Below are 13994 nucleotides of genomic sequence, written 5' to 3' on the forward strand. Positions count from 1 at the left end.
AAATAAGCAAGGTTTTCTTCCTTTGCTGCTAGTGAATTCTGCTCTTAAGATTATAAATTGGTTGATTATAGTTTTAGTTATAATACCAGTGTTACTTTACAAACTATCTTTGAATATTGGTTGCTGGCTAAAACAAAATGTGCTTAAACATACACAAAAAACACAAAAAACTTTCAATTTCAAATCTACATAATGAGAAACATTCACATCTTTAATATAATCCGAATTTGAAAACTTTTGATATTTTTAACATTGCTCCATTTAGTAACAGCTAGAATTTGGTTTTGAGAATCTGTACTACTTATGAATTGTTTGATATATGAAATGTTAATATGAGCTGAGTTCATATATGTATTATGAATGTTTCTTTAAGGCTTCAGCTCTTGTTTTTTCAGGTTTTACCTGGTTCTTGCAAGTAATAGTTTAGGGGTAGAGCAAGCATTTCATTTATTAACTATTCATTAAAAAAATCTGTTTAACAAATAACAAGTTAATTTCAAACTTTGTGGTTCAAATTTTGCCTCATGATATTCAGATTTAATCTACCATTTTTAAATTTCTCAAAATTTTAATTAGCATTCTTCTGATTTTTGAAAACAATTGGCTTTCCTCAGTTTAAGCCTTTGGGAACTAAAGACATCTGGTTGCTGACATATGAAAGCTTTACACATGAATTGAATGAGAATTTAGAGAGGCTGCTTGCAACATAAGCAAGTATATGGTGCCTTATGGCCTAGATGTCATTGTGCCATAATATCAAATCCACTTACCCTGAGTTTTCAGCTAAAAAATATATTTTTTTAAAAGGTTATGACCCTCAATTGATTAGTAGTGATCTTCTCGCACCTAAATGCTTACACAAGTGTTATGTTTTTATTGTTTATTCTAGTGATGTTGATTTTATTTTCTTAGGATAGATTTAGGATTGAAAATAAAGTATCTGCTTCTACAACCAATATTGCTCTGACAATGAAGATATATGCAACACTTAGACAAATGTTAATGTTTCACAAATTGTACTACTATTCACCTGATCCTTTCACCCAAATACGACTAAAGTGGATTCCTTATTCTTTGATCAGCTTAGTTCATTTTTCTTTTAGTTGTAGTTCATACCTGCCAAAAATACATACTTCTTTACATTCCATAATATTGTATCTGCATATGGGTACATAAAGAAGTATGTGCTCTGGACAGGCTTTAACAGCTGCTTATTGCCGGTTGAAACTGAAAACATTTTTTCTTTATCCTTAGGTGCAAAATAATTGTTCCCAATTAATTTCAGGAACTGGTTTTGTTTTAATCTGCTGGTGAAGCTAAAATTCACAGTGTAGTTTACCTGCACAGTAGTTTAAAGCATATTAAAAGTCATTGTTTGTCTATGAGGATTTCAAGTACTTGTCTAGACTTCCGTTGCTTCTTACTGTCAATTAAGCTTGCATATGAAGAATAATCTGCCTTCATCAAAAGTTGGCTGTGCCAATTATATCCATGAAATGGGATGTTGTACTCCACTTTGAGCTTGGTTTGCTGGCTGTCTGCATCCATATTTAATTCTGTTCATTCAGGAGGCTGAAGGCAATTATCCAAATAAAATGAAAATGATTTTCTTTGTAAAAGTCCCAATGCTAGTAGTTTGTTGTAGCTCCCACAATTTTTTTTATCGAGTTATTGAAGATACAAAATTCAAAGCGGGTGACGGGAAATCTTCTAAATATTAGGATTTGGCCTATAGTTTGCTCTAGTTCATGCATTGTGAGCTGGTCCTTACTGAACATTTATGAAATAGTTAAGTTCATGGAATAGTTCTATATTTGCAAAGCAGAGTCATTTGCCAGCTTACTACATTTACTATATCAGATATATTGCAATATTTAGACATCTAATTAATTCCATCTCTTTCTATTGAATCTGTTAGTGTGGCATAGAAATTACAAGCTCAGGTGGCAAGAACCTATAAAATTTGTTTGTGGGGTCAGCTATTTTTTAAGAGGTGAAATGTACAAATAACAGTTTTGAAAGATGCTTAATTGCATTTGTGACATTGATTCGTGATCTGAACAAGGAAATAGGTTCTCATAAGTATTGATTTGGAGAAAAGCTTGAGTAAAACATCTAAATGGTAGTCAGACAAGAGAAAAACCATGTATGTTCAATTTCTGCAGCCCATGACAAAAAGCTAGTGCAGCTGATAGAGAGCAAATCAGAGCCTAGCAGTAGCTAGCACAGTTCTACAAGGAGGAACAGCAATGCAGCATAAGAATTATAACTTGCTTGTTTTCAGATTTGAACTGGATTGTAATCATGCTTAAGAATAAAATACCTTTAATGTTCTCTCTTAGTAAAAGTGTTGTGCAGTTAATGCATTGCCATCCTTTTTCCTTACTATAATAAAATGGTCACAAAATGCTAGCTAGAGGTGGTTTGAAAGGGAGAACGAAGTGATGCATTTCTCTAAAATTACTACTTTTAGAAATTGCTTAGATAGCAATGGATGCAATGTTCTAAAATACAGCTAAGACAAGATTTCTTGTCAAACAGGTACCTGTCTATGGTTTTTAGGTTAAATAAGATTTTTCCAAATTTACTCTTTACGGATGCTTGATACTTAAACACACTGGCAATAAGTGTCACCTACAATAGAGATTAACAAAAACAATCTATTAAATGATACATGCAGACAGGAATCCTTTAAACATGTGGAATAACTTAGGACTTCTAATGCTCTGTTACCTGTAAGCTTATCGTGCAGCATTTGCAGTTGGAAGAGAGGTAGTGACCTAGAGAGAGACATCAGCAGCAGCCATCTCATCTTGAGTGTTCACTCTATTCGCTGAATCAGCTCTTCATTATGTGGGAGGGTGAGCAGTGAGAAGGTGAAAGTGAATACATATTTCACTTTCTAAAATAGTTCTATCTAAAACATAAACAGGAATTTTAATAGGTATCTGCTATGTGGATACGTGGAAACAAGTTCCTTGTGGCTGCAAGACTGAAAGTAAAATATCCAGGGTAAGGCTGCTAGGAAACCCAAAGCAGGGCAAACTCTTCTTGTTTGTCAGTTGAAAACAACTAAAAAAATGTTCATGAAATCTTAAAAATTCAGCATGCACCTGCATCTCCACCACCCCTTCCCAATAAAATATTTCCCCCTTCCTTCACTTCAGATGTTGCGCTTCTTCTCTCTTCTTCCTTGGGTTTTAGTTTCCAGCCACATTTGTTGTAGCTATTTTCTATCTTCAGATGTCAAATAGATGTTGTTAAGGTCAGGGCTCCCACATACATGCTATTTCGACTGGATCTATTTGCCTCTCAGAGTGAGCGAGCAAAACTGTTTCAGCTTTATAGGCAGCTAAGCATTCAAAACATCCACTCCCAGGCAAACAGACTCTCTTCTGCCTCTCTCTTCCCTGACCATATTTAGTCAACCATTGCAAAAAATAGTATCTCGGCTGTTGGTTGCAGTTCCAGGGGCAGAGCGTGGCTCTATCTTTCTTTCTCTATTGATTGTTCATCCTGCAGTCCCAACAGTGCTCAGTCATTTGTGCTGATATGTTTTTAGCAATGTCAAATAAAGTGAGGTATTCTGTTTCTACTTAGGTTTTTTTTTATCTTGAATTCACAAGCCTCAAGCATCTGTGACTCTGTTTTGAGGCATTAGACATCAAAACGAGGGGAAAGATACTGAGAAAAAACTAAGGAATAAGCAGCATTTAAATGTAATGCCATTTTAGAAATACTTCTGTGTGTGAAAACAAAATTCGAAGAATTGAATCTAAATCTGTTAATGAGCAAGGTTGAAAAACTGTACTTAGTTTTATTTAAAAATCTTTCATAGCACAAGGGCAGTTGATCTTAGGAAATACTGCAGTATATCTTACGAATAGTGAAAACAGCAGACAAAACAATTTATTAAACATGGCTAAAAAGATGGTATTTCCTATTTGTCTCTTGATAAAATACCTTATTGCAAGCAATTAAGGGTGGACTCCAATCAGATGGACCTCAAACAAGTAATTTCAATGCAGCATTCCTGTAATCACAGCTCTCCATTTATGGGAGGACTGCTGAAGGGAAGGATGGTTATTGCTGTTGCAGAAAACTCCAACATGCAACATTCAGAAAAGGGGGTAGAGAGGGTGTGGGGGACAGCATCCCTTATTAAATGTTTTAAAATATTTGAAAGGAATAATGTGTTGGAAATACAATATATAAGTGCAATATAAAATAATTGACAAATAAGAATTATTTAACCTTAGCTATATCACAAGGACTCCCTGGTATTAACCTGTACATGCCTTTTTCCATTTTGCAACCTGTGAATGTCAGATGGATGATAATTAGATAGATAATGGCCATTTTCTCTGGTGGCACCCCATGTTTGAATTCTCCTGCCTAGGTCCCTCCACTGTTTAAATATATTAATTAAATAAAATAAATAAATAAATATATGTAAGGTATAACACAGATACATTTCCTTTCTGTACTCCTCTAGCAGCACCTTCTGTTCTAACCAAAGTTCTAGGTTCCATGTATATTCTTGGGAAATTACCATAGTTTAAAGGCCGGGGAAATTTTCTGAAGAAAAAAGCAGTGGAGCACTGTTGCTGCCATAGAATCTTGTCTCTGAATTCCATTCATATAAGTTAATAGGAAGAAAATATGTAGTGTCAGTCTAGCAGATTGAAGCACACCAGGTGGTACATGAGCTCCATGAACATCATTCCTGAATGTGAAGTAACTTAGTCGCAGGGAAGAAACTGAGATTGAGGGCAGGGTTAGAAGTAGACATTCTACATATATACTTCTGTAGAATAAGAAAGTCAGTCAGTATTTTCTTTCTTCAGGCAACCCCATATCACTGCATAATTAGGACATTGGTACAAGATCACCTTCATGTTTCCTTCATGATAAACGTTGAGAAGCTGTTTATAATTTATTACTCCTGGAATGTAATAATTTCCTTTTTGCATAGTTCTCATTGAGCTTGAAAGTTAGGATGAAAATTTAGTAAAATTCAAAGAATCTCACTAAAGTGATTAAAAACAACTTATTTAGAAAAGAATCCCAACAGATTTTGGGAGTATGCAGATGCTAGAGTAGGGACAAAGGAAAACAGGAGTCCTATTGCACGAATGGATTTCCATTATGGAAACCTTTGGAATGTTGCCCAATATCTGCAACTTGACCACTGGACCATTGCAGGACAACAATACAGTACTCTATATTTTATTTCAGTGCAATGAGGGTGTTACTGTCTAAGCTCCCAAGACCATGGATTGTGGATGAGAAAAAAGATGATGGCTACACTGCCTTGCATTTGGCCGCACTTAATAATCATGTGGAAGTAGCAGAACTCTTGGTGCATCAGGTAAGGTTTTTTTAATATACTTTGGCAATATTTTGTTAAAAAGATATCTACATGGGCTCCAAAACTTTTTTTCTATGCCAGTTTGCCTTTTAATGAATTAGATCATTTGTACATCTTACCCAGTATTGTCTACTCTGTCACTTGACTCTCCATGGTGTCTGGAAAAGTTCTTTTATCATTGTCTGCTACTTGAGGCAACTGTGGAAATACCAGGATCTTTTGCATGCAAAGCATGTATTCTTCTAGTGAGCTGTGGCCTTGTCTATAATCCATGCATCACTGGTTTGTTTGTAGAGGTAGATCAATGGAAAATGCACATATTCTGAGGGATCTGTTTTGCCAATTCTGATATGACAAAAGTTACATTTGCTACGTTATACAGTGATGCCTCGCTAGACGAAATTAATGCGTTCCAGGACTCAATTCGTCCTACAAAAATTTCATGTAGCGAGGCACCGTTTCCCATAGGAACGCATTAAAAGTCAATTAATGCGTTCCTATGGGCTCCGGGGGCCTGGTGGCGGCAGCGGTACTTGCTCTTTTGGCTCGGGGAAGGCAGGCAGGTGCTTGTTCTCTTGCCTGCCTTCCCCGAGCCAAGAGAGGTGTGTGCCACCGCCTCACCCGACAGAGCCGGCATTTGACAGGGCTTCCAAACCCCCATCAGATGCGGGCTCTGTTGGGCGGGGGGGGGGAGAGGAACGAAGGAAGAGAAAGCAGCCCTTTCTCTACCTTCCTTCCTCTCCCCCTGCCGCCGACAGCTTTCCCCCCACCCCGCCCAACACAGCGCGGATCGGAGGAGAAGCCTCCTCCGATCTGCGCTGTGTCGGGCAGGGTGAGGGGAAAGCGGGGCTTTCAGCAGCTGGCGAAAAGTCCCCGCACCGGCGTGCTTCGGCACCGGGTGACGGGGCCAAAGCGCGCTGATGCGGGGGTGTTTTGCCGGCTGCCTTCCCCTTGGCTTGGGGAAGGCAGCCAGCGAAAACGTCCCCGCATCGGCGCCGGGTGCTAGCAAGCCCACCCAGGTGAGGGGGGGCGGCGGGAGCAGCGCCCGAAAGGGCTCCTTTGGGGCGCTGCTCCCACCACCCCCCTCGCAACAGCAGGCGTGCTAGCCGCCGTTCCAATGGCGCCTAGTAAGCCCGTGGGGGGGGGAAGCACAGGATCCTCTGCTTCCCCCCCACACACTGCCCGGGGATCGGACGAGGCTGGAGAAGCCTCGTCCCATACTCGCAGTGTTGGGCGGTGGGGGGGAGCGGAGAATCCTCCGCTTTCCCCCACCACACACTGCCCGGGGATCGGATGAGGCTTCTCCAGCCTCGTCCCATCCCCACAGTGTTGGGTGGGGGGGAGCGGAGAATCCTCCACTTTCCCCCACCACACACTGCCCGGGATCGGACGAGGCTGGAGAAGCTTCGTCCCACCCCTGCCTTGTCGGGCAGGGGGGAGGGGGAAGCGGAGGATCCGAAAAGCCCCTGCTGCGGACTGGCTTGGCGGCAGGGGGAAGAATCCACTTCTCCACCCTTCTTCCCACGCTACAGCCTTTGTGTTCCGCTGGTCTCTGCCAGTTGCCCCTCACCGGCAGAGACCAGCGGAACACAAAGGGAAACGAGCTGCAGCGCAGGAAGAAGGCAAAGGAAGATCAGCTGAGAGGCGGTGACAGCTGTCAGCGCCTCTCAGCTGATCTTCCTTTGCCTTCTTCCTGTGCTGCAGCTCGTTCCCCTTTCGCTAGAGGAATGCCCTGTAGGTTTTGTGATCGGAGGTTTTTATGGCCACGCTTCACAAGACGAAGCGGCGGCCATAGAAAACCTCGTCTTGCAAGGCAACCTCCAATCGCAAAACCTATTCGTATAGCGGAAAATTCGTCTAACAGGGCATTCGTCTAGCGAGGCACCACTGTGTTAGTGTATTTTACAATGATCCTGATTTTTAGTATTAACATTTTTGTAAGAACATAAGAAGAGCCTGCTGGATCAGACCAATAACTCATCCAGTCCAGCATCCTGTTCTCACAGTGGCTGGCCATATAGATGGCTGTGAGAAACCTGAAAGCAGGATACAAACACAAGAGCCTTCTTCCCTCCTGTGGCTTCTAGTAACTGCTATGCTGCCTCCAACTGTGGAGGCAGAGCATAGCCATCATGGCTTGTAGCCCTCGATAGCCCTCTCCTGTTTTTGTTTAGGATTTTTTGAATCCTCTTTTAAAGCCATCCAGGCTGGTAGCAATCACTGCCTCCTGGGGAAGCGCGTTCCAGAGTTTAACTGTGTGCTGCGTGAAGAAGTACTTTATTTTATCTGTCTTGAGTCTTCCACATTGAGCTTCATTGGATGTTCAAGGGTTGTATAATTATAAGGGGGGAGGACTTTTATCTACCCACTTTCTCCAGGCCACTTTCTCCACTTTCTCTAAACTAAAAAGTCCCAAGCACTGCAACCTTTCTTCACAAGGAAGTTGCCCAATCCCCTTGATCATTTTGGTTACCTTTTTCTGAACCTTTTCTAACCCCTACAATATCCTTTTTGAGGTGAGGCGACAAGAACTGTATTCCAAATGTGGTCACACCATAAATTTGTATAACTGCATAATAATACTGGCAGTTTTAATTCCTTTCATAATTATCCCTAGCATGGAATTTGCACTTTTCACTGCCACCGCACACGTTAGCCTTGCAGGAAGAAAGGCTCCCCCACTCCATTTTACCAGCTAGTCCCAGTGTAGCTTAAGTTGCACATTTGGTAAGGTGCTCATCCAGAAGCAGCTGTCCTTATTGTAAGCAAGTGGGAAAGTTACTAACTGAAGGTCTAATATAGTAAGACATTTTGAGGGTTGTTCCTTACATTAATTCCATTTGCAAGTAGTGTTATGCTCTTGTGTATAAATTGGGTTTTAAAGATGACTAATGGAAAGATCTAATGCGGTTTTCATGTCACATGATCAATATTTAATGTATGCTATTATAAATAGTTAGATATTCATTTGGTTTTAGACTCGTGAACTAATATGTAGATGAATTTTTTTTTGCTTTTGGGAACATGGCAAAGTGGCCTCATCTGTCCACCCCACTGCTTGCCCATGTACGTCCCAAGAAAAGGTCCAGTTCAGGATTTCTTGTTGGTTTTAATGTTAATAAGTAACAATTGAAACATCTCTTTCAGGGCAATGCTAACCTGGATATCCAGAATGTAAATCAACAAACTGCACTGCACCTTGCTGTAGAACGACAGCACACCCAAATAGTGCGGGTAAGGTACCAATAGTAGACCATAAGGCAGTTTCTCAGACACTAGGTTACAGTGTTCCTGGATGAGTTGCACAATTAGGTGCTTTTTTTTTTTTTACCAGGCCACAAGCACACAATTCCTGTTGTGTGGACCCTGCAATATATATGCTTGCTCATTCTCTCTAGTATATATCATGCTTAAATTCTGTTCAAACACATACTGTCTGTTGCTATATTAACATTTAAAAAAATGAAATATACACTTGCTGTCTATATTCTTGTTAGTTCTATTGAAAAGTAGGGTTCAAAAGGTGAAGTTTTGAATGGGGACCTGTTTTCAGAAGTACTGTCATAAGGGTCAGCTAACATGTGGTACATTGTATCTTTCCATATCTACCGCTTCTATTTTTGTCCTTTTCAGCATTTCCTTTGACATGTGAACTATTCACTTCATTCCATTTATAATTTGGCAGATTCTACAAATAACTTGTTTTCCTTGCCTGGCATTATGAACTCTCAGACCATAGTTGATTCTCACTCCCCCCCCCCCTTACATTCTGAATCTGCTTTTTGTTCATTACCTTTACATGGTTCTTGTGCTTACCATCTGCAGTTTGAAATTGGCTCACATCAAACAAGCCATAGTTTGTATTACCAAAGGTGATTTATTTGCACAACAACACTTCTGAATTATGCCTTGTGGCTGTCCCAGAGGAAGATTCGGGAGCACACAAGCCCAAGGCTTGTTGTAGCTTGTTCCTATCATGTTAAGCTATGGTGTAGTGCAGGCATCCCCAAATTGCAGCCCTCCAGATGTTTTGGCCTACAACTCCCATGATCCCTAGCTAACAGGACCAGTGGTCAGGGAGGATGGGAATTGTAGTCCAAAACATCTGGAGGGCCAAAGTTTGGGGATGCCTGGTGTAGTGCAATGTTTGAATTGAGCTTGTACTCCATACATTTTCACAGCAAACTTGTATTTTGCCTTCATTTTATCCCAACTATATTAATATTCCTGAATTTGGAAATAGGGATGCATCAGAAGTGGTGTTGGTCAAACGAAATAAATATATATTTACAGTATCACTGAATTGAAGCAGCTGCTGATAGAACACCCTTTTTGTTGTGTCCCAATGGTTGCATGAATGGAAGACAGCTTTTGCCACCTATCTCTTTGCCTCTTCCCTCTCTGTAACCCTTGTATTTCCTGATAAGCCTCACTAAATAGACTCCTGAATAGTGGGAGGTGGGGAAAATCATCTGAAATCAGATGGGGGAACCTTGCACAGTGCAGTCTCCTCCTGTACATTGTGGCCTGCACTGTTCTGGAGCCCTGTCCCCAACCCTATAGAGAGATTTTGGAGGTTGTGTTAGGGCTGCAGCAAAAGAGGAAGAGCAAGTTTGGTTGTCTGAGCTGCCTTCTGGTCATGCAACTATAATAATAATATTATAATAATTTATTATTTGTACCCCGCTCATCTGGCTGCATTTTTCCAGCCACTCAACTATTAGATGCAGCCCATTCTTATCAGCTTGTTACTTAACTCTGACATATCAAATTGTGTGCTAATTATATTTCCCGAGATTAAAATTAGATTTGGTAAAAACAGAGTTTAAAGTATACAGTGGTACCTCGGGTTAAGGACTTTGCCCCAGGATGAGAACAGAAATCACGCAGTGGTGGCAATGGGAGGCCTCATTAGCTAATGTGGTACCTCAGGTTAAGAACAGTTTCAGGTTAAAAACGCACCTCCGGGACGAATTAAGTTTGTAACCAGAGGTACCACTGTATACTGTAAAAGATACAAATAAGTCTGAACATAATTAAAGTGACTTTGCATGGCAAATTTATGTGCTCTTGTGCACTTCAGAGTTTCTAATGTGTCTGTGACTCATGTGAGAAAAGAAATGTTCAAAATGTTGAATTGCTTCTCCTCAGCTTCTAGTTCGTGCAGGTGCTAAACTGGATATTCAGGATAAAGATGGGGATACACCCCTCCATGAAGCCCTGAGGCATCATACTTTGTCACAGCTTCGTCAGCTCCAAGACATGCAAGATGTGGGCAAGGTAGATACTGCTTGGGAGCCATCGAAGAACACAGTAAATAATTTCAATTTATTTATTTCTTCTCTACTATACTTGTCTCTCTGCAGTATGTTGCAAGATCCTGTTTTGTTTTGGACTGCTTTCTGTTTTCTGAAAAGCAATTATTTAAAGATAATATTCCATTAAATATAAATGCCAATTGAGAATTAGTTTGGCATATTATCATGGACAACTTTGGTAGAAAAACATTTTTTTAAATCCCCAAATATTTCTGATTTTAGTAATCAGCTTATATTCCTTTTTAAAAGTTCATAAAATGTCATTTGAATTAACAAGCAGTAATACAGAACAAAAATGGGCTAAATAATTATAGTATGCATGGCTTCTAACTTTTCACTTGTATGCTTTGTACTAAACGATAGAAACTGGCAATATAATTTATATCTACGTTTTAGTATTTTGAGCATATTTGTCTGTTTGGTTGTATATATTAGGAAAGTGAGTTAATTTTTATTATTCAAGTAGTTTCATTGAGGCAGAACAATAGGAATAAATATGTGATAAATTATGTGATTTTTATGGCAGTAGTGTTAACAGCAGATGAGGGTTAGATTTGAACTTAAAATATGGCAAATGCCAGAATTGTGCTGAGTTGCAGATGAAGGGTTGGTATGTGGGAAGAATGGCTTGGTACAAAAGAACTGTCAACATCATGCATCTTATCCAACACTACTGCTCCACTAGTGCAGTGGACTTTCCCAGTGGAATTTCCTCCTCCTCTCATGTTCTCTGAAGCTCCCCATGCATACTCAAAATCAGCTCCATAGGGTAGGAGGACTCTAAGGTGCAGATTTAGATGGTATATGGGGAGAGGGAGAGGAAGGGTAACACTTCCTGATCCAGAAAGCATTGAGAGAGCTTAAAAACCTTGATGCCGCTAGACTGCTAGATGCCCAAATGTATCCTTTGGGCTCTCTTTGGGGGTGCCTCTGTGCTTCCCCCCAGCTCTCCCAGCAAGTGAGCTGCTCAACCGGAGCAAAACCCGCCATCCGCCATCTTCTGAGGCAACCCGGTAGGTCCCACTCACTATGCCACTGGAACTCTGCACCTGCAGTGTTTGATACTACCAGACGATACAATCTTTCACTCTGTTCAAGGAACTTTGAAAAGAACTAACGGCATGAAGTTACACTTCAGGGCTAGTATTTGCTCAGATCTATTAATGATACAGTTTTGTCTTGTTGGTTTTGTTTTCTCATAAGATATTATTTTTCAGGTACATCATTAGTTGCGAATTTACTTTCTTTCAGTTGATAATGGGACTGGGTACTCAGGGAGCAGAAAAGAAGAGTGCAGCATCTATTGCCTGCTTCCTGGCAGCTAACGGAGCTGACCTTGGTATTCGTAATAAGAAGGGTCAGTCGCCCCTTGACTTGTGTCCTGATCCTAGCCTCTGTAAAGCATTGGCTAAATGTCACAAAGAAAAAGTCAGGTTTGTATTGTAGCAGTGCGATAGGATTAACCCACATTTCCTTTCCAATTTTCTGTTTGCTATAGAACAGCTGATAAAGTACACACATACTCTGGGATGTTATGGGGTGAAGGGTGGGTAAGAAACCTTGTAAATAAATAAGTACGTTTATCCCAATTCTAAAAGAAGCAAATAAAATTAAGGTAGATTTGCATTCTCACAATATTTAGTTTCATGTGAGCTAAAATGAATAGTGGTGTTCTCATTTAAATTTCTTAATGTTTTCGTGTATACAATCCTTGGTTTAGCTGACAAGCAAGGGCTTAAATCCAGCTCAGTTTGGCTGTAAAGACAGTCAGCCCTGGTATTTTGCAGGCATTGACTGAGAGGGATTTCTCCTGTATACAGTCAATACTTGAAATATTCAGGCTTCTTTCTTTGCTCCCAATCACTTGATCAGAAAGGGAGAAAGAAGCCTTTCCTAGCCCTATGTCAAACACTTTGAGAAGTGCCGACCATAGGGCTGATAGAGAGGGGAGAAAGGTTCTTTTTGCAAGCATTGACAATGAGAAGTTCCACTTGCTGGCAGTGCCTGCAAAATGCAGACTACTTTCTCCTTTCCCCTCTCAAAGTGCAACACATGGGGCGGCAATGCCCCTTGAGCTATGGTTCCCAAATGCTTGGGGTACACCATATGCAGGGGGTTTGAATGGGCAGGCAGGACAACCATATGACATCATAATGACATGTGATACACAGGTGAGTTATTCTTCCCACAAGTTGTCCTGCGGGTTGGGGCCTGAAATCAGCCCCTGGAGCCAAAATGTTTTCTCCACCCCAGGGTTAGTGGAACCTTTTTCTTCAATCATTTATTTTATTTTACCATTGACTTTTAATTAACATGTCATACAATGTTTTCGTTTTTGAATTTTGAATTCACTGTCCACTGTGGCTATTCTGTGCATGCTGCCCTCAGCAACATTTTGAAATTGGTCAAAACTTTGTGATAGAAAATTACTTAATGCATGCTCCCTGTTCCAGATCATACAGGAAGTCAGGAATTTTTGAATATGAGCCATGATCAAAATTGGCTCTTCCGTTCACATACACACTGTTGCATATAGTCTCCCAGGGGCAGCACCTTGTGTGTCATGGGATATTGGTGTAGAAAGCCCCTGACCATGCAGTGGATTTTTGAGCTGCCTAGGAAACTTGCCAATTGAAGGAATGAGGTAAAGGTTCCTGTGCCCAGTCTGAACTCTGTATGCAGCACTTTAGATCCCAGCTGTTGCCTCTTTATTCTTCAGTGGGCCTCACAGGTTTTTGAAATATTTAAATAATAATCCAAGGTTTTGCCAGTTTTCCAACATAAATTTAACTAAAAGTCAGTCAAAAGTGCATGTGGCCAAGACCATTTGAAAAGCCATAAAGGAGGGCTTTTGAGTTTGTTGAGATTCTTCATATGCTGGACATTAAGAAAAACAAGCTGGAAGTTAAATAATATTAGTTTGTCAGGTTTTTTGCATAATATCTAGCCTGATTGAGTTTTGATGAATTCAGCTTTGCATGCACACTTTGTGACGTTTTAAGAAGTATTAATGAAGATATTGTTCTGCTATTTGTTTTCAATTTTTACTAAATGTCAGTGCCGCTCTGAGTGTTAAAGCAGTCCAGGAGGGATGTAAAAAATTAAAAAAATTAGTATACTTACCAAACTTAAGGTATTTTGCCTTTGGCATGATTTTAAGCTATACAGAATAGCCACCTCTTTCTACCTAATTCTTTCTACCTTAATGGCAGGTGCATTGTTTACTATTCCCCTCAATTACCAATGCAGATGAGTAAATATTAATCTTGAAGCAATAGAACCAAGTATGATATAATGCAAAATGA

At 40.2% G+C, this 13994-nt stretch overlaps 1 protein-coding gene across 2 annotated transcripts in view; it reads left to right on the forward strand.

Moving 5' to 3' along the window:
• The window catches only part of MIB1 (MIB E3 ubiquitin protein ligase 1), a 45389-nt gene that overhangs the window by 24219 nt on the left and 7176 nt on the right, over window positions 1–13994 (forward strand). For both annotated transcript variants that reach the window (XM_035126451.3, XM_035126452.3), the window contains exons 13-16: window positions 5239–5371; window positions 8519–8605; window positions 10523–10684; window positions 11941–12122. In XM_035126451.3, coding sequence (XP_034982342.1) covers window positions 5239–5371; window positions 8519–8605; window positions 10523–10684; window positions 11941–12122 — 564 coding nt within the window. The remainder of the gene's footprint in view (window positions 1–5238; window positions 5372–8518; window positions 8606–10522; window positions 10685–11940; window positions 12123–13994) is intronic.

This window comes from Zootoca vivipara, chromosome 8, assembly GCF_965207765.1.
Source record: "Zootoca vivipara chromosome 8, rZooViv2.hap1.1, whole genome shotgun sequence".
NCBI classification, from domain to species: Eukaryota; Metazoa; Chordata; class Lepidosauria; order Squamata; family Lacertidae; genus Zootoca; species Zootoca vivipara.